The sequence below is a fragment of the Bison bison genome, unplaced genomic scaffold, assembly GCF_000754665.1.
Source record: "Bison bison bison isolate TAMUID 2011002044 unplaced genomic scaffold, Bison_UMD1.0 scf7180017864464, whole genome shotgun sequence".
NCBI lineage: Eukaryota > Metazoa > Chordata > Mammalia > Artiodactyla > Bovidae > Bison > Bison bison.
Window position 1 is genome coordinate 1,032,261 of NW_011495025.1, and position 19,959 is coordinate 1,052,219.

General features: G+C 38.1%; 1 protein-coding gene across 2 annotated transcripts in view; it reads right to left on the reverse strand.

Moving 5' to 3' along the window:
* The window catches only part of GRID2 (glutamate receptor, ionotropic, delta 2), a 1,587,604-nt gene that overhangs the window by 592,950 nt on the left and 974,695 nt on the right, over positions 1–19,959 (reverse strand). For both annotated transcript variants that reach the window (XM_010860143.1, XM_010860142.1), the window contains 2 exons: positions 19,632–19,805; positions 10,986–11,147 (listed from right to left, as the gene is read on the reverse strand). In XM_010860143.1, coding sequence (XP_010858445.1) covers positions 10,986–11,147; positions 19,632–19,805 — 336 coding nt within the window. The remainder of the gene's footprint in view (positions 1–10,985; positions 11,148–19,631; positions 19,806–19,959) is intronic.

Here is a 19,959-nt window from a genome sequence, read left to right on the forward strand (position 1 = left end):
AGTCCAACTCACATCCATACATGACCACAGGGAAAACCATAGCCTTGACTAGACAGACCTTTGTTGGCAAAGTAATGTCTCTGCTTTTGAATATGCTATCTAGCTTGGTCATAACTTTCCTTCCAAGGAGTAAGCATCTTTTAATTTCATGGCTGTAGTCACCATCTGCAGTCATCTTGTAGCCCAAAAAAATAACGTCTGACACTGTTTCCACTGTTGCCCCATCTATTTCCCATGAAGTGATGGGACCAGATGCCATGATCTTCGTTTTCTGAATGTTGAGTTTTAAGGCAACTTTTTCACTCTCCTCTTTCACTTTCATCAAGAGGCTTTTTAGTTCCTCTTCACCTTCTTTCATAAGGGTGGTGTCATCTGTGTATCTGAGGTTATTGATACTAGTAGTACTGAATAAATATTTGAGTGAATATATACCATATAAGAATTATTTTTAATATTTTTTCCATTTTAAAGAATACTCTTTTAGATATCAATATGTATCAGCGTATCTCTTTTAGGATAATATGTATCACCAAGTATCAAGTTGATACTAAAAGATCTGAGATATAGACACACATGTTGATATATTCTATTTTCCCACAGTAGGTACTGAAAATAACTACCACAAAGGATTTAGTAGAAATTGATCAATTAAACCATTGTGGAAGTATTTAAGGATCTATCAAATCTTGTTAGGCTTACTTGTATCGAATACATGCAAAATGTCAGTGCTTTTATATGTAATCACATATTTTGAGTGTAATAGTTTTCTTAGTTTGTTCTTTAATTAAACAAAAGATGTAAGCATATTCTTTATAAAACTCAGCTCTGATTCTGTCACTTATCTATGCCCTCAAATTCTTTAAAATCTTTCATTTACCTACAAAATTAATTCCTTTCCTCAACCTTTTTCCAGTCTCAACTACTCTACGTGTCCTGTGCACTCTGGTAAATTAATCGATCTTTGTCAGTGTCTATGTGACTTATTGCAATAGATATGTCAGCTACAGTGCTTCTACCACCCCAAATATGTGCCTCTCCATAACTTTACATTCATTGTTGTTTAGTCACTAAGTCCTTTCTGACTCTTTGCAACCCCATGGACTGATTTTCAAGTTAAGAGGCTACCAGTTCCATGCCATTTTTTCTAATTTTTTTCTTGGTTTGGGGTCAGGTTCCTCAGGAAACAGCTCTGAGATGGAGATTTGCTGGTGTCTAGGAGGGTTCCTTCAAGTGCTCCTATGGAAAGTATATGCAAGGAAATGTGGCAAGGGGGAATGGACAGAGGGAAAGGCTTAAGTGCAGCACAACTTCTACAGCAGCTCAGGTGACCCCATGAGCCAGTCTGTAGGTGCGGTATCTCTTCATGGTTAACCCAGATGGAGGCCAGGCACTCAGACCTTCCTAGTTCTGCAACGACCAGCCAATGTGCACATGCTCTTCCAGAAAAGGAGTAGAGCAGAACTCCTCTGCCAAGAGAGGTCCTAGATGGACTCAGCTGCGTGTCCTCCCTAAAAGGAATACCTGAGCCATGAAGCATAGATCCGATCTGCATCACACATAGTAGACTCTGCTAAGATTCCATAGAATTCTATTTTTACCACATTTGAGGCTGTTTATTATCTCTCACCTTAGAGTATACCTTTGTGTATACTTATTAGCCATTATTCACAACTAGGTTCTAAATAGCTTTTTGGGAAATCACACAAAAGCATTGAACAATAGAGTCCATGTTACAGGCATTTGATAAATATCTGTTAAAAGAATGATAAATGTATCAATGAACAAAGTGTATTCTTGGAAACTGTTACAAAATTAACAGTAAGAAAAAATAGAAAATGCCATTTAATCATAGAGCAAGTCTGTAAATAAAAATAACACACCCACGTTGCATGGGTGCAATGCTATTCCACAACCTGTAAGAAAGACACTACAGCTGTATGGATAACAGATTAAACTGACTTCTAAATATTCCAGGGAACTGATTTTCAGACTGTGGTTCTGAGAACTGATCGTGGTGGGAGTCCATCTGGAGATTCTCTCCCACTCTCTTCCAGCGCAGTCCTGCTTGTATTCGCTTTACTTATTTTGTTTAAAATGTTTGAAAGCTTGCTGTAGGGTAAGTAACATCAACAAACTTAAATTACACAGTCTGAATACTCCTTACCAAAATATACATTTAAATGTAGCATCTTATAATAAAGAATGCATACATGTGAAAATAAACTTTTCACCCAAAGAGTTGTTAAAAAATGCAGTCAAGGGTTTTGGAATAGTCTTTTACAGACTCATCAATGTACACACCAACTTCAGGGTATTTGAAAAGGCCATATTAAAAATACAGTATTGTTTATATAATATCAACACACGGTGCCTCTACCCCTGATTCTTGGTATGTGTGTGTGTATTTTCTTTGCTGAGCTTGTGTTCAGTCGTGTCCGACTCTTTGCAACTCCCTGTATGATAGCCCTCCGAGCTCCTCTGTCCATGGACTTTTGCACGCAAGCATACTGGAGTGGGTTGCCAATTCCTACCTTAAGGAATCTTCCCAACCCAATGATCAGACTTGCATCTCCTGTCCCCCTGCATTGGCAGGGGAATTCTTTACCACTGTGCCAGTTGGGAAGATTCAATAATTTTGATTTGAGGTAAACAGACACTACTTCCAAGAACGACAAAACAGATAAATTGTATGGTACCTAGAATATAACACAGGAAACCAGAAATCTTGATATTTAAAACTGATTTGCTGTGTAACCAGCCCTTAATAATTCTTTTATTTTTTCTGAGACTCAGTTTTCTCTATCTTAAAATTGCAGAAAATAGGTTGCTGCTGCTGCTGCTAAGTCGCTTCAGTCGTGTCTGTTAGATTAAGTTTATTTTATCTTGCTATTGTAGAATTGCATGAGTTACTAATAAATGTTTTAAGTATAAAGAGAGGATATAGTCTTTACACAATCTAAAAAAATCTCTTTTCAAATTGTGCCCTTGATATATTTAACAGCAGAACACTGTAGCATTTTTATTAAACCAAGATGGTGTTTATCACCAAAATTATACAAGTTTAGAACTGGAAACTAATTAGCCAATAAAAGTTTTCTTTTATTGTTATTTTTAAAATTCTATCATTTATTTGGGGAAAAGCTTTATATCTTAGGATAAAATGGCAGAAATTAACCTAGAACATAATCATTTCCTATCATTTAATTCTGATTTTATAGTAGCCATGAGAACAAGCCTCTGAGGAATTACAGTGAGTGCTTTAACAGGGAAAATGACTCTGTCTAAGCCTTATCTCATATTATAAAACCCCAAGCACATGGATGATTGCTATTAGGAAGTTAAACATAAAAGCTATGACCCAGAATGCCATATTCAAAAAAGATGGATATCCTGCTCTCTATATAGATTCAAAGTCCTGTTGCTAACAAAAGACACTTCAAGAAAATTATCTTGACTGTATATATTGTAAATTGGAACCATGTTTTTACTTATTACAAAATGTGGGGAAAAAACAACAAAAAAGAAAACACATTTTACTAAGAAAAACTGAACCCAGGCTAGAAAAATTTTATGAAACCAAACAGAGACTAAGAATGTCTTTCTGTTGGCCCCTCTATCACAAATATATGGCAGCAAGGGCAGTGACCAAGCGCAGCGGAGCTGAACACACTGCACTGCTCACCAGAGCTCCAGAGCAAGCAAGTAGCTTTTTCAATCACCATCAAAAAATCGTCATCAGCCAAGGCATACCATGCTTTGTCAAATATAATATCTTTGGTAATTGCTGTGTCAGATTGTCCCCCAACATCTTCCAAAAGTTATGAGTATCTTTGGCCTGGTGTTTTATTCTTAGATAAAATAAATTTTCTCAGTGCTTCAGCTAACTCTTCTTTCCATTTAGGACAGATGGCGCTCATTTCTGTAGTAACAATAGATATGTCCACAATGCCAGTCTAGGGGTTAACAGCATACTGTTAATAGCCTCTTTATGGAGGTCTGTTTCTTTACTTCAACTTTATTTGAAAATCATACTTTGGCATGGGCTTCAGCTAAGCCATTCTAATGATTTCTGCTATTGAGGATATGCAAAAACCATCCCTCCACTCCTGCAGCTTCAGTGACAGCCTGACTGGCTTCCTGAGTTAACCACGGCATCCAGGGCTGTGACAGCATGGCCCTTCAGCATGGCTGTATCCATGCACTCTTCTGCTTGCTTCCTGCTCTGGTGGTACAGAGTCATGCGGGAGAGAGCCAGATGCCTGCCACAGGCTCTAACCTGAGGTCTAACACAAGGAAGATAAAACTGAACTTTGATAATAACGTGTGTCGTCACTGGATATTTCTCAATGTGTGTTTTATTAATGTATTTATTTTTAGCATTACACTGAGAGTCAATGGGCTTCCCTGGTGGCTCAGATGGTAAACAATCTGCCTGCAGTGCAGGAGATCTGGGTTGGATCCCTGGGTTGGGAAGATCCACTGGAGAAGGGAATGTCCACCCACTTCAGTATTCCTGCCTGGAGAATCCCACGGACAGAGAAGTCTGACCAGCTTCTCTGCTGGACATGACTGAACAACTAACATACACACTGAGACTCAGTAGAATTTGCTACTTCCAGGAGAAGGCAATGGCACCCCACTCCAGCACTCTTGCCTGGAAACTCCCATGGACAGAGGAGCCTGGTGGGCTGCAGTCCATGGGGTCACTGAGGGTCGGACACGACGGAGCGACTTCACTTTCACTTTTCACTTTCATGCATTGGAGAAGGAAATGGCAATGCACTCCAGTGTTCTTGCCTGGAGAATCCCAGGGACGGCAGAGCCTGGTGGGCTGCCATCTATGGGGTCGCACAGAGTCCGACATGACTGAAGTGACTTAGCAGCAGCAGCAGCAGGATATATGTTCATGCCTTGAGCTGGCAAGTAACCCCAAGCTTTTAGATGAGGAGATTCAGCTGTTCCCTGACTTTGAGTAGTACTGGTTTTATACTTTGATTCATCTTCTTAAGTATCAATACAGCATATGCCACTGTCACTCAGGAAAAGGGCACCAGTCTGCAGTACCAGCCGTCCCTTCTCAGGGTCTTTCACTACATATACTGTCAGGCCAACATCACTGAAACCCTTCCCAGGTGTGCACTGGTCCCAGGGAACCAGGCTGTACCCATACTGCAGCAGCTGGGACTTGCTGGCCCCAGGGTCGCCACACAGCAGGAGGCTGATCTCAGCATGAAATCTGCCTCTTCCTGTGTGACTAAAACCCTTTTCTATTTCCCGGAAAAGCTGGAGTGATTTCCTTTTTGAAATCTTTCTGTTCTTAATTGCTTGGACCTGAGGCTGAAGCAAATCTCTCATAAATGCTTGTTTTTCTGGAAAGTTTTTTAAGCAATTTCACATGCTTCTCTGAAAAAGTTTCTGTTCTGCTTCTTTATCTCCTTCATGCAGACACTTTGCCTCCGTTTTCTGATAATGAATGATACCAATGAGGGTTCTGTCAGCAGACTTCACATGACTCATTCCTGGATTGATTCAATAGGAACAGCTGGATAGATGCCTGTAATGTTCACTCTGTCCCCAAGATGAACCTTGTCAACAATATCATTGTGAGCAAAAGGATGTCACCATGAGGCATCTGCCCTGCAAGCATATTTTCAGGAGACTCTCGGAGTCTGATCCTCTGCTTGTCAGAGAACACAAGGCAGTCGTGGGTCAGCACCACACTGGGGGGGCAGCAGGCACATTTGCAGGCTCAGTGGTCTGACCTGGCCCATCTCTACCAGGGCAGTGTGGGTGCACACCGGATATTGGAAGGAGGCCCCATATGTCTCTGGAATCAGCTAGGACATCCTGATCATCATGACACGAATGGTGAAAAGCTGACCGATGTCTTCCGGATTCAGTTTCTCATATTCAACACACTGAATGGACCTACTTGAATCTGATGTTCTAAGACTGAGTCAGGTTAACTGTCAAAGATCTCGTTGATAGCCATGTTAAACGTTAGGATAACTTATAGTGGGAGGCAGGTGAGCTGTCTGTATGGATTTTTGTCAAATGATTTTAAGTGTTCGCAGTTTACATTTAAAAATGGCTCCCTAATAATAATTGTTTTCCCAAGTAAGTGTATGTATAGAGGTTCAACAGTATCGATGGCAATATTTTAATCTTTAGCCAGGTCAATAAAACCCCGAAAATTTGCTTTGCAGGTTTCCATATTTACATCTGTTCCTCAAATCACATGTTTTTGTCCTGGAAACTGACCATTTTATTTTCTGTTGTTGGCCCATATTGCAAAACCACCTATAGACACTTTTGTGCAGACCCCAGGTCAGGCCTCTGCCTCATGGGTGTGCCTGTAACACCACTGTTGGGGTTTCCTCTGTCTAAGAGCTGAGAGTAACATATGTTGTTTGGTGAACCAAGAACAAAACCAGGAGGAATCCCTGAAGAGCGCATCAGAGGAGAGCTGGAAAATACTATGTCCTGTGCAACAGGGCTCTGCCAGCCAGTTCCAGGCCTGGCCAGCCTCATCTGCAGCTCTGTTACATGGGTAGAATCCTGGCATCATTGTCTCTGACACAGAGAGAGCCTGGCTCCCTCACTTGCAGGAAGGGAAGTTTACTGCTCCAAAGCCTGAAGGACTCCAAGGGTACCTGGTAGATTATGTTCCCAAATGTCCCAAGAAAATAGTTTTTCAAAGCTTTAAAAAAATTTAAAGAATTAGAATTAAGTACTGAGGATTTTTTGAGGATAATATAAATATGTATTTTAAAAAATAAGGGAATAAACTACAAAGAAAGAAGAATCCAGAGTTATATATCAAAAGTCGGTCAGGTCAGTTCATTGTATCTACGATAACTAGTTTAAAAATATAATGGAAACATATCCAATCCGTTATAGTGTGTGCATACACACACATACACACAGGTGAGCATATTCAAAACCTTGTAAAATTTCAGCAATAAAACAATGAAAACACATACAAAGAATACTATAAATCTTTACTGAGGGTTATAAGAAGATGACTATATAGATAGATACCATGTCTATGAATGAAAGGCTCATTATTTTAAAAATTATAACTTTCTCAAAAATAATCTATAAAATCCATATAAATAACAATGGCTTGGGGGTGCTGATATTCTCTGAAAGAAATGATCACTTGAAAATTAATCTCTTATTATTGAAAAAAGAAGACAAATACAGAGATATCCACTCTAGCAATTCACAAAATTGCTGCAGATGGGGACTGCAGCCATGAAATTAAAAGAGGCCTGCTCCTTGGAAGAAAAGATATGACTAATCTAGACAGCATATTAAAAAGTAGAGACATTACTTTGCTGACAAAGGTCCATCTAGTCAAAGCTATGGTTTTTCCAGTAGTCACGTATGGATGTGAGAGTTGGACCATAAACAAGGCTGAGTGCCGAAGAATTGATTCTTTTGAACTGTGGTGCTGGAGAAGACTCTTGAGAGTCCCTTGGACTGAAAGAGATCCAACTAGTCAATCCTAAAGGAAATCAGTCCTGAGTATTCATTGGAAGGACTGATGCTGAAGCTGAAACTCCAATACTTTGGCCACAAAGATCTGCAAAGATCTGACTCATTAGAAAAGACCCTGATACTGGGAAAGATTGAAGTCAGGAGAAGGGGATGACAGAAGATGAGATAGTTGAGAGAAAAGATGGGATAGATGAGAAAGTGTTGGCATCACTGACTCAATGGACATGAGTTTGAGCAGGCTCTGGGAGATGGTGAGGACAGGGAGGACAGGTGTGCTGCAGTCCATGGGGTCTCAAAGAGTCCATGGGGTCTCAAAGAGTCAGACATGACTTAGTGACAGAACAACAACAACAAGATAAATTATAAAGCTGCAACACAAGAGTTCCCTGGAAACCACCACCTCCTTCTTACTGGACATTATAGTGCTCATGTCAAATGCATTTTTTTTTTTTTAAGTCCTTTTATCTCATCCACATAATGAGAATGCAAATTAATTGAGGGGCAGACATTCACTCTTTTAATTCTTTGTACTCCTTGCACTGGGAATCCCCGATGGCTCAGCAATAAAGAATCTGTCTTTTGATCCTTGGGTCCAGAAGATCCTCTGGAGTAGGAAATCGTAACCTGCTCCAGTATTCTTGCCTGAAAAACCCCATGGACAGAGGAGCCTGGCAGGCTACAATCCGAAGGGTTGCAAAGAGTCGGACAAGACAGAGCAACTGAAAACGCACTGCTCATATTAGTACATAGGCTTTGTAAAGTGTACAGCATATGGTCAGATTATAGGCATGCAGTGGCTACTTGAATGCAATTAAGAGTTTTTTCACTAGAATATTCCCATTGAAATAAAGAGCCTGACCTCATCTGTGATGTTTAGCAGCTGACTTCTTTTTAAGCTGCCTTTCTTATTAGGCCCTACATATGGACAGGCTGATCAAGAAAGCCCATCATGGATCTCCTTCTTTGAAACCCCTGGAAAATTTAAGCCTATAAAATCTCCAGCCCAAGTAAATGGGAACTATTCTCAGCTTGTCTCTAAACTACTACAACTGTCCCACCCGTTCACAGCACTCTGCTCCAGCCAGCCTGGGCCTGCATGGGCCCACTCTGCTTTATTCGAGGTCCTGTGCGAGTAGTAAATTATCTTGTTTTGTGAAGTGTCATCAGCCTGGACATCTAAATGGGATAACCAAAACACTCAGGTGAGGCAAAGTAATATGATTGGAAAAACATGACTCTGTTTTCAAGCCTAATTCAAAATGTGAGAAAAAAAATAAGGAAACAGAACTTTTGTTATCATACATATCATTCAAACTTAGCCTTTAGATATAGAATATAGATATATTCCTTTAAAAAAATGCTACTGGCTTGAAAGTTTACAGGAAAAAATATACAAATATTCTCCCAAACAAAACTTCATAATTATCATATAAAATCATTGTTTTGATTATAAATTTTCTAACAGAAACATTTTACATATTGAATTGCTCCATAAGAAATACCTACATATTATAGTATCTCTTCTTCCCTCCTACAGATACTTTCACTAAATAAGTGTCTCCTAAGCAACCTCCCAAACTATTATTCTGTCTTTGTGTGACAGCTTCCGAAGAATGAATATATTCAGGTTCCTGCATCCAAGCCAAGGCATGAATTAATAAATTGGCAGGATCAGAACCATGTTCAACAACCTCCCTTGGATTCATACCTGCCAACTCTCCGTAGAAATAGAGCTGGGGGATTTTGGCAACACCTTGAGTTTAGATTTGACTTATTCATTTTTCACTTAAAAAATCCTCCTCTGCCAATGTATTCAATGAATTTAATTTTCAAGCACTTCAGTTGATAAGAGCCTAAATTCTCATTAAAGTGATTCTTCTGCAAAGAGGATACAGCATCAAGTGGAAAATGCAGGCTTTTCTCTAAGAGAAACATATTTTTCCCTCCACTTCCTGGTTTTTGTACATCTAGTTCCCTTTTAATGTTAATTTTTAGATTTTTCTCTGGCATCTCTAAACACTTCATATTTCATTTGACTAGCTATTTCTTTTACTATTTCAGGAAAAAAGGCAAATGCTTGCAGTAAGAAAAAGGATGCATAAAATGAAGACTATAAACTTCCAAATGACTGTCTCCTTTGTGTAAAGGGTACAGGGGAAATTTGTTTGTTTTATTAATCATTTCATTTTAAATCCGAGAAGCTGTGTGAGACAAATGGAAAATGCCAGCAAGGATGACATGACAAAGAGGCTAATAAACTGCTGGATGCTTATAACTGTGAGAGGAGCTAAGCAACATAAACTGCCTTCTGGGAACGGAGCGGGTAGCTGAGCTAAAGCAGGTCACAGGCAGGCTAAATACCACACTGACAGTGAAGAAGAATGCCATCAAGTACCCCCACATAGCTCACAAATGCACCAAAATATTGACTGTTTATGACTTATATTATTATTGTAAGGCAAATTAAAGATCACATCCAATGTTTTACCACATGTCGTCTAACTGAAAAACACCTAGATCTAGTGTTTATTTTTTTCAGGGGATAATAGAGAAAAAAAAATGACTTTCTGTACTTTGTGACAGATACTGAATAATTTGAGCATCTCTGACACTAATGATACAATGAAGGTGAAATAAAATATTTCAATGATTAATTTTTTATCTGCAGAAAATTTCCCTTTGAATAAATAAATCACATAGACATGTTGTTTTCTGACCTTGAAATTTTTCAATATTTATTTCGATTTTATTTATTTTTGGCTGTGCTGGGTCTTTGTTGCTGTGTGGGTTTTTTCCTATAGTTACAGAGAGCAGAGGCTACTCTCTAGCTGTGGTGTGATTGGTAGTTGCGGCTCGAGGGCTCTAAAGCACAGGTAAAGTAGTTGTGGCTCACAGGCTTAACTGCCCCATGGCATGTGGGATCTTCCTGAACTACGGAGCGAACCTGTGTCCCCTACACTGCAAGGCAGATTCTTAACCACTGAGGCACTGGGGAAGCCCTTGATTTTTTTTTTTAATATTTAATTTATCCATTGCACTATTTTGTGCTCTGCATAGGCAGCAATATTAGTGAAGAAAAAAATCCTAAAATATATCTTATCAATGACTTATTGTTTCTCTTTGCATAAAAATTAGGAAGACCAAAATGCTAGTCAGACACACGGTTGCCAGGGGGTAAGAGATGTGGGAATGGGATGGATTGGGAATCTGGGATTAGCAGATGTAAACTATTATATATAGGATGGATAGACAGCTGTATGGCATAGGAAACTATATTCGGTATCCTGTAATAAACCATAATGGAAAAGATTATTAAAGAAAGAAATGTGTATATGTGTATAACTGTGTCATTTTACTGTACAGCAGAGATTGGCACAACATTGTAAAATCGACCATACTTCAATAAAAAAAAATAAAATTAACAACAATGACAACAAACTAACAGATGAATTTTGAAAAAAGAAATGCTAGTTCGAAGTTACCTTCTTGATGGTCTCCAGCATGGAGCGCCCTCCCTGCCAGGGCTTGGAGTTCTTTCTGATACATGACAGACTAGCCATGCTGTGCCACTTCCGGTCCTCCAGCTTCTTATGAAAAGCGTTAGCAAGCAGAAGCACCGTGTCATATATGTAAAGGTTTGAAATCTGAAAAGACATTAGACAGTAATCATCAGAATCAGAGATGCCAACCATCAAGAATAAGGAGAAAAGTATCAGCTCCGTTGCTTCTGTTCATGTCATAGATAGCTGGTTTACAGGGTTATTTATTAAGCAGAAGGTTTCCTTTTTTTCATTTCCTGGGCAATTTTGCTATTGAGAATGAAGTCTTGTCTGATTGTATGCCTCAACTGCTTTTTCAGCTTATTTAGGTGTGAGAGAGATGATAAAAAAGAGGAGCTTCGACAGAGGCAAGGCTGTTAGTGTCAGACCTTAGAAAATCACTGGTCCTTATTTCTTTCTGAGGAAGTAAGGATCTAAGGGCTTAAGATTGGAAGGGAAAATGAATAATACATTTTCTGAAGACGTCATATTTTTGCATTCTGGTTTTTCAGATGGAGAAATATCCACTTGATTTTACATGGAAGATGAGTGTCATAGGTGCCGGATGTCACCATTTGCCTATATGTTTGTGTCTATGGCGATTCAGTAATGAAAAAGTGAGAGGAAACAGCACCATTCATAAACATTACAATGGTCAAGGGTCTATACAAAATTATATACAGGTGCATTGCAATTAACAAGACAAATACCATAAACTGCTGTTTGTGAATGTGTGTTTATATTAATGATTTCTTCTTCTAAGGTAATCATATTAACTTCCCTCTACATAGATTTTAAAATAAATCACACAAATATTTGATACACTGTATTGCACTCTTACAGTTTGCCAGAATCATTGTCCTCACTGTTAATTACCAATGTTTTTCAAATAATTTAGAAATAACGTTTTAAAAATACAGATACCATGAGATATCCAAGGTCAACAACAGTGGTTTAATGTTATATCATTTCCTCTCTGAAGAAAAAAAAAATCAATATAAAATAAAAAATGAGAACTCAACATAGCTATAAAGAATAAATCCATTTTAAGCATGTAAGTCTTCTCAGATATTTAGGAATCTTGTTATCACATTTTTTCTTGAAATAAAGGGGACAGTACTTTGATTGCCCTTTGCTTATAATTAATCATGAAGGAATCTTATGAAATTTTCTGCCCACATCACAGCATGCTACTAAACTTCAACTATTAGGATGATAAGAATTTGAACAACTGTTAATAAGCACTTCCTAACAGTGCCTTTGAATTTTCTAACTAGGTAAATCTTTAACCACTTGTTTTTGTAGACTTTCCTTTAAAGAGACTTTCAACACTCTTATGCACCACATGAAATATCAGTTTGTTCTTTATAAGGAAATATTTGGACAGGCCATTCTCATCTTGGCCCCCACCCCATCAGATAATTCCTAGAGAAACGCCTGTAACTGGCAATGAATGAAGAGTAATGCTTGAAGTTAAAAGTAGCTGATGGAATGAACTTCATCTGAATCAGACTGAATACCCAAAAGGGAAATCTAGAAGAAACGTGAAGGATGAATGAGTTGTATCCAAAAGTCTGGGGCAAATCTTTGGATATTTCTCAATAATCTACAATAATTTGACCTTTTCTAAAACCTCTCATGACTCCACTGCCTCAAACTCTCTTGCTCTAAGCAATCTAACTTTATTTTGTTTCACCCTCTGACTGATTGCTTCAAGCGTGTAGATGAGATAGTTGTGGGAACATCCTCTGAAGTCTCTTTATCTGTCTCTAACTAGTTAACGTTCTCTCGTACTCAATCCATGGGTCACAGGCTGGGTGAATCCTACCCTGACAGCTTCTCAGGATTCTCCCCACTCCCAGGCTAGGTGGGCAGTTCTTGTTTTATCTCTCGGAACACTCAGTGCATATCTCTATTGAAGCATATCAGAATGCCAAGACTTCTTTTAAATTGCTTTTCACACAGAATATAAGTTCCTTCTGGATAGGGGCTCATATTGCAATATTTTTGCCTTTTGCACTTTTTGTTTCCCTTATTTTTTATTTCCTCTTGACTTAGCCCAGAGTCTAGCACATATTTGGTTTTTGATAAATAGTTGTCAAAGAAAGAAAGTCAAAGAAAAGAAAGTCTAGTTTAACATCAGTTAGGTTTAACAGAAGTCAAGATGTGAGCGATCCGACAACTGGTGACACTTCTTACAGCACAGTCTCCTTTGCGTATCTAGAGGCATGCACTTTCGCATCCATGCTGGACTGAAAGGTCAGTGATTTGTAGTCAATACGTGACAAGTGTTTTTGACAAATGACTGCCTCTCTTTGTTTGCTCACATCCCAAACTGCAGAATCAAAAGGGGGAGATGACATTCTCTGAGCTTTCCATTATCCCTTCTTTTACTTCTTTCTTAGCAAATTCCTATTCTCCTTTGAGGTCTGTGCTCTTTACCATGGCACACATTACAGCCCCTCTCTGCCATTACCTACTGACCTCTTGGTCACTTTTTATTCAGATGAACTTTGCTTCTACTCTGGTATGACAAGAACAAGTGACTATTTATTAGACACAAATGAACAACTCCTCTAACATCTTAAATGTCAGCATCCCACCATTTGACCAATCGTTTCTATCTGCTCTAACAACATTTGTTTTCGACTTTACTGAACCATCAACACTAACCTCCTCTACATGCCAACTTTCCAATATCTGACACCTTTGACGTGCTCTGAAACATTCTCCTTCCTTTAGTAGTTGATTGCCTGGTATGATTTCTAGGCAGCTCTTCATCTCAGCATTCTTCCTCTGTTTTTCTCTTATTTTTCAGTGTTTCTGTTGAAAGTTTAATACTCAGAACTAACTTTATTTGCAGATGTGAACTGACTAGGAGAGATGTGGATAAAATGTTATCTTTCTTGATCTTAACAAAATGCTTCTGACACAGAGACTGAGATAACATTAGAATGGTTTGGAGCAAATATTACTTCTGCTATGTTCAAAACAAGTTTGCCTTCATTTTAACAGCCTTAAACTGTCAAATCATGTCTCATCCATCTGGACTTCACGTAACTGACTTTGAATCTACACTTTATATCTATCATATTTTAAATTTTAGGCATATTATTCAGTGACTGTTAACAATTTGAATATTGATGTAAGAAAATATAAGCTTTCTCTTCTAGCTTTATGTCATTAACATATCTGATAGACGTATTTTATTCATTTTAATTTGTGTAGTTTAAAAATTTTGAAAATACTAAGTCTGAGTGAAGTCAAAGTTGATCAGTCATCTCCGACTGTTTGGGACCCCCAAGGACTATACAGTCCATAGAATTCTCCAGGACAGAATACTGGACTGGGTAACATTTCCCTTCTCCAGGGGATCTTCCCAATCCAGGGATCAAAGCCAGGTCTCCCGCATTGCAGGTGGATTCTTTACCAGCTGAGCCACAAGGGAAGCCCTAGGTCCAAAGACAGACTCTTTGGATAACTATAGAGAATTCCTTGCACTTCAAGAGTAGAATATCTATCCGTGTGGTTTTACTATTCCACTAGTTCCATCCTTACTAAACTGAGGGTAAGAGAAACTCTGGTGATAAGCTGTAAATATTAAAGGTACTCAAAGCTACATAATACATCTGGGCCATGTTCTAGGCTTATGAATTTTGCCTGAAGAATTGAACACAAAACAAAGTAGTTTAGCTGATTACTATTTGAGATGTTGTTGTTGTTGTTCAATCACTCAGTTGTGTCTGACTCTGCGACCCCATGGACTGCAGCATGTCAGGCGTCTCTGTCCTTCACCATCTCCCGGAGCTTGCTCAAACTCATGTCCATTGAGTCAGTGATGCCATCCAACCATCTCATCCTCTGTCATCCCCTCTTCTCCCTCCTTCAATCTTTTCCAGTATCAGGGTCTTTTCTAATGAGTCAAATCTTCACATCAGATGCCCAAAATATTGGAGCCTCAGCTTTAGCATTAGTCCTTCCAATTCAGGATTGATTTCCTTTCAGATTGACTGGTTTGATCTCCTTGCAGTCCAAAGACTCTCTAGAGTCCTCTCCAGCACTCACAGTTCAAAAGCATCAATTCTTCAGCACTCAGTTTTTCTCATAGTCCAATTCTCACATCCATACATGACTACTGGAAAAACCATAGCTTTGACTGCAGAGACTTTTGCTGGCAAAGTAATGTCTCTGTTTTTTAATATGCTGTCTAGGTTTGTCATAGCTTTTCTTCCAAGGAGCAAGCATCTTTTAATTTCATGGCTGCAGTTACCATCTGCTGTGATTTTGGAACCCAAGAATATAAAGTCTCACACTGTTTCCATTGTTTCCCCATCTATTTTCCATGAAGTGATGGAAGCAGATGCCATGATCTTAGTTTTCTGAATGCAGAGTTTTAAGCCAGCCTTTTCACTCTCCTCCTTCACCTTCATCAAGAAGCTCTTTAGTTCCTTTCTGCCATAAGGGTGGTGTCATCTGCATATCTGAGGTTACTGATATTTCTCCCAGCAATTTTGATTCAAATTATATTACTTTTAATTTTAAAGAAACCCATATATTGTATAACTTTTAAAGACAATAATAAGACTATGTTTTGAACTTTTTAAAAAACCTGAAGCCAAAATGCTTACTATCTTTTGTTCTTAGTAGTCTTTGGTGAAAATGTTTGAGTGACATTAATTTACAAACATTTTAATGTTTTCCTAAAAGGAAAATTTTTCAAACACTATATTAAAATCAACAAAGAATAAAAAGATTTACGACAATATCTAAATCTAAAAAAAAATATTAAGTAGGCTTCGGTGACGCCTGTTCTTAAGGAAGTCCTATTATCTTGTTTAAAGTTCCTCAACCCATGTATTTAATAGTATATTCTTCCGGGAGATGGTGAAGGACTGGGAAGCCTGACACGCTGCACTGCATGGGGTCACAAAGAATCAGACAGAACTGAGCAACTGAACAACAGCAATGTATCTGAATATTAATTTTACTGTGTTAAACACTTGTTTCAGAATCTTTCTACCTCCCTTTTGAAAACTGGGACAATATACCAATGCCTTGTTCTCTTCCTAAGTATTTCTCTAATATTTCTAAATTACAACATTGTGATCTTATCTACAGCTTTATTAACTGCTCTGAGAAATTATTTTTCCGGCCTCATTTTAGAACAGTAAGGCATACTCTAACCACCTCCCAACGCCTGCTCCTTCTGATCTAATGATTTACTTTCCTTTAAATGACTTTTATCTAATCTTTCCAATTTTAAGATGGAGAAACAGAAGCAAAAGGATTGGAATGTTTCTATTTTCTCTCCATTAGTAGCCAAACTAACATTAGTTTTGTGTGTGTGCTCCGTTTGTGTCTGACTCTTTGCGACCCCTTGGACTGTAGCCCACCAGGCTGTTCTGTCCATGGGCTTTCCCAGGCAAGTATTCTGGAATAAGTTGCCATTTCCCACTTCAAGGGATTTTCCTGGCCCGTGGATCGAACTCACATCTCTTGCATCTGTGCATTGGTAGGGGGATTCTTTACCACCATGCCAGCTGGGGAGACAACATTAATGTCATCAAGCAGTAAATGGCTTACTTCCTTTTGTCTCATATATTGCTAAAAACTGTTTCTAGCTGAAAGGTATCTTTGACATTTATTTTGCAACTTCAGCTAATTCTGAATTTTAGTCTTTCTGGCACTAATTTAAAGATTGAGGAAACTTGGCTTTTGTTCTTTCTAAATATTACTTAGGCTTCCCCAGTAGAAGGACAGCTGCTGAAGCTGAAGCTCCAATACTTTGGCTATCTGATGCATAGAACCGACTCATTGCCAAAGACCCTGATGTTGGGAAAGATTGAAGGCAGGAGGAGGGGATGAAAGAGGATGAGATGGTTGGATGGCATCACTGACTCAATGCACATGAGTTTGATCAAATACTGGGAAATGGTGAAGGACAGGGAAGTCTGGTGTGCTGCAGTCCATGGGGTCACAAAGAGTGAGACGACGGAGCGACTGAACAGCAACAAAATATTACTTCCCTTTCTGTGTACACTAAAACATGTAACAGGCCAGAGATCTCTAGATGCTCACCGTCTTTTCTAGATGTACCCTCTTTTCCTCTGTTGTACAGATTATTGTGACTGCTGGGTTTCTATTTTCAGAGGTCACAAGAATCATATTTTCATACCTTTTTTTCTGAGTTTTTCTTTAAGGTGGATCCTGCTGATAAGATATATGTCTACATGTGATCCTTTTTATCTGCACTATGGACTCCAAGTTGAGAGAGGGTTGTTTCTCCCAGGGAGCCCCTTACTCTCAATTTTAAAAGTACTTTTCTTGTTATTTTCTTTAACTTCAGTGAGATAAAACATACACCAAGGCCAGACTTTTTATCAAATGCTCCGCTTTTAGTAGAACGTTTTAAATTCAAGAGCCCAGCATTTAGGCACTTCATTATATAAATCTTCACATATAAAAGTTTCTGTCAGTTTTCCTTTTACATATTAAACATTTAGTCAAATTCTATTACATATAATAGGGATGCTAATACACAATAAATGCACAAAGAAAAGTAATCTTCCAGCTTTCTTCAATCTGTAGCTTTGAGGGGTGTATGATGAAGGTATGGGGCAGGAGGAGTGTTACTTCCAGTACATCCTTAATTCATTAGATATGTCTGGGAATACCAAGATAAATAAAATATTTGTTCCCTGATTTCAAGGAAGTCAACTGAATCAGAAGGATTGTGCTGTTAGGTGAATATGCTTTGAAATACTGTGCAGTACCTTTCTGCTTTCCTCTCTGTACATTACCTACTACCTCTTTCAACAGAAACAGCCTTCAATATCTCATGATTTTCTAAATCAAAGTTCTTTCATGTTTCTAATTAAAATTCTATCATTTCCACATCAATTATACTCAGAACCAATTAATATCAAAACATAGGTCATTGGAAGTAGAGAACTTAAACCCTGTTTAGGCTTGAGTGGCTCACTTTGACTTCTGTTTTCTTATCAATTACTTTCAGATACAAATTTTTACCAACGTGCAAAGCACCATGGTAGGTACGATGGGAAAAAGAAAGAAAGACAAATACTTAATGTGATTTTATGATGTCTGGAGGGAGCTCATTCTAAAGGAGCTTAAAAATCTACTAGCAAAATTCTGTGGGCAATGATTCCGGAGACAGCTGTTGGGTAAATACATACTGCTCATTACAATGGTGGAGAAGGAAATGGCAAACCACTCCAGTATTCTTGCCTAGAGAATCCCGTGGACAAAGGAGCCTGGTGGGCTGTCGTCTATGGGGTCACACAGAGTCGGACATGACTGAAGTGACTTAGCAGCAGCAGCAGCCCCAGCATCACAATGGTAATAAGTATGAAGAAATGGCTAGATAAATGGCCATTTATCTGAAATATTCAAAGCTGACTAAAAATAGGGAAACTGTTATCTTTCAAACAAGGAAGTCGTTTAGCCAAGTCACCTTATTTATCTAGTATTATTAGGAATAAACTAGTTCTCCTAAAATGATTTTTCCTGATTTTTCAAACTGAACATCTCTAAATACTAAAATACTATTTCTATTAAACATTTTGAAGAAATAGGTTTCTAAAATACATCCTATGTTTTTCTTCCTACTTATGAAATTGACCATGACTTTAATCTTTATTGGTATCTCAGGGTTACTGTTTAAATATTAACTCATAAACTAGCTATATACAATAGTGATACACTTGGGATTGTATTATAATGTAGAGTTGTTTTACAGAGAAGGTGCTGCTCTGATAGGATATTTGAATTAGAGTATCTGTTTGATTTCTCTTTTTATGTTTCTTGCCTCGTTACAGGGCTTCCTATGCCCTATTATAGTTGATGTGCCTGCCTTTGTCAAACCTCCTTCAAAATGACATATTGAGATGGCCAGTACAAAGAGAAATAACACAAAAAATTCTGATAGGAGTTTCCTTAAGAAAAAGAAATAGGATCCAGATGAGTATTAAAAGGGCATTCTTATGTGTACGCTACAGGGACTTGGTATTCTTTTTTTTTTTTTCATTTTGCTGCTCAGAGATTGTATTCATTTACTTTCAAATTCTTTGTTGTATTCTGAATAGCAAATGTTTCAGCTATCTCCCATCTGAGTTGGATAAACTTTATATAACACTACTGCATTTTCGGATTGCTAAATATTTTTCTGGTGAAGTCCTTCCAACCAGAAATTAATCTATAAAAAGGTATAGGCTTCTATATCCTTGTTATGCCAGAAAAGGCAAACAAATTTATTAGCTTAATAATTTGGAGTTTAGCATTAAGGAGTATCAATCACAAATTCTACCATGAGAAATGCTATTGATCTACTTGCTGAAAAGAGAATAACCTTTACTGATTATATTTTTACCAAATAGATATTTTGCTGTAATGAAATTTAGAACAATCAAAGACAGATTCTTAGCACTCTTCCCAAGTAGACTTATGAAATTGCTGGACCAAAAATGGAAACATGTAGAATTCTGAATGCAATGCCACCAGAAAATGTCTCTCTACAACTGACCAAAAGAAAAAAGTCCTTAGAGAAATATCTGGGTGCTTAGAATATACCTCCATATTCTGAGCAAATGGATCCTTTGGATCACACAATGTTGAAGATATTCGATGGTTGCCACGGAAACATCGCTGACTTATATTCTGGGGGACTGGAAATGTCTGTCGAATGATGGTTAACCTTCCAATTGACCTTCTTACAAGTTCCTGTACATCCACATCATTTATTTCCTATAAGATAAGAAATGGAAGAATTAGAAATGTTATAGTACACAACAGAAACACAAAACTATTAATGAGTTGTTATCAGGAAATGCTAAGAGATTCTGTTACTGTAATACATTTGCTTAATGCTTAGCCCACATCCAAGTGGAAACAACACCAC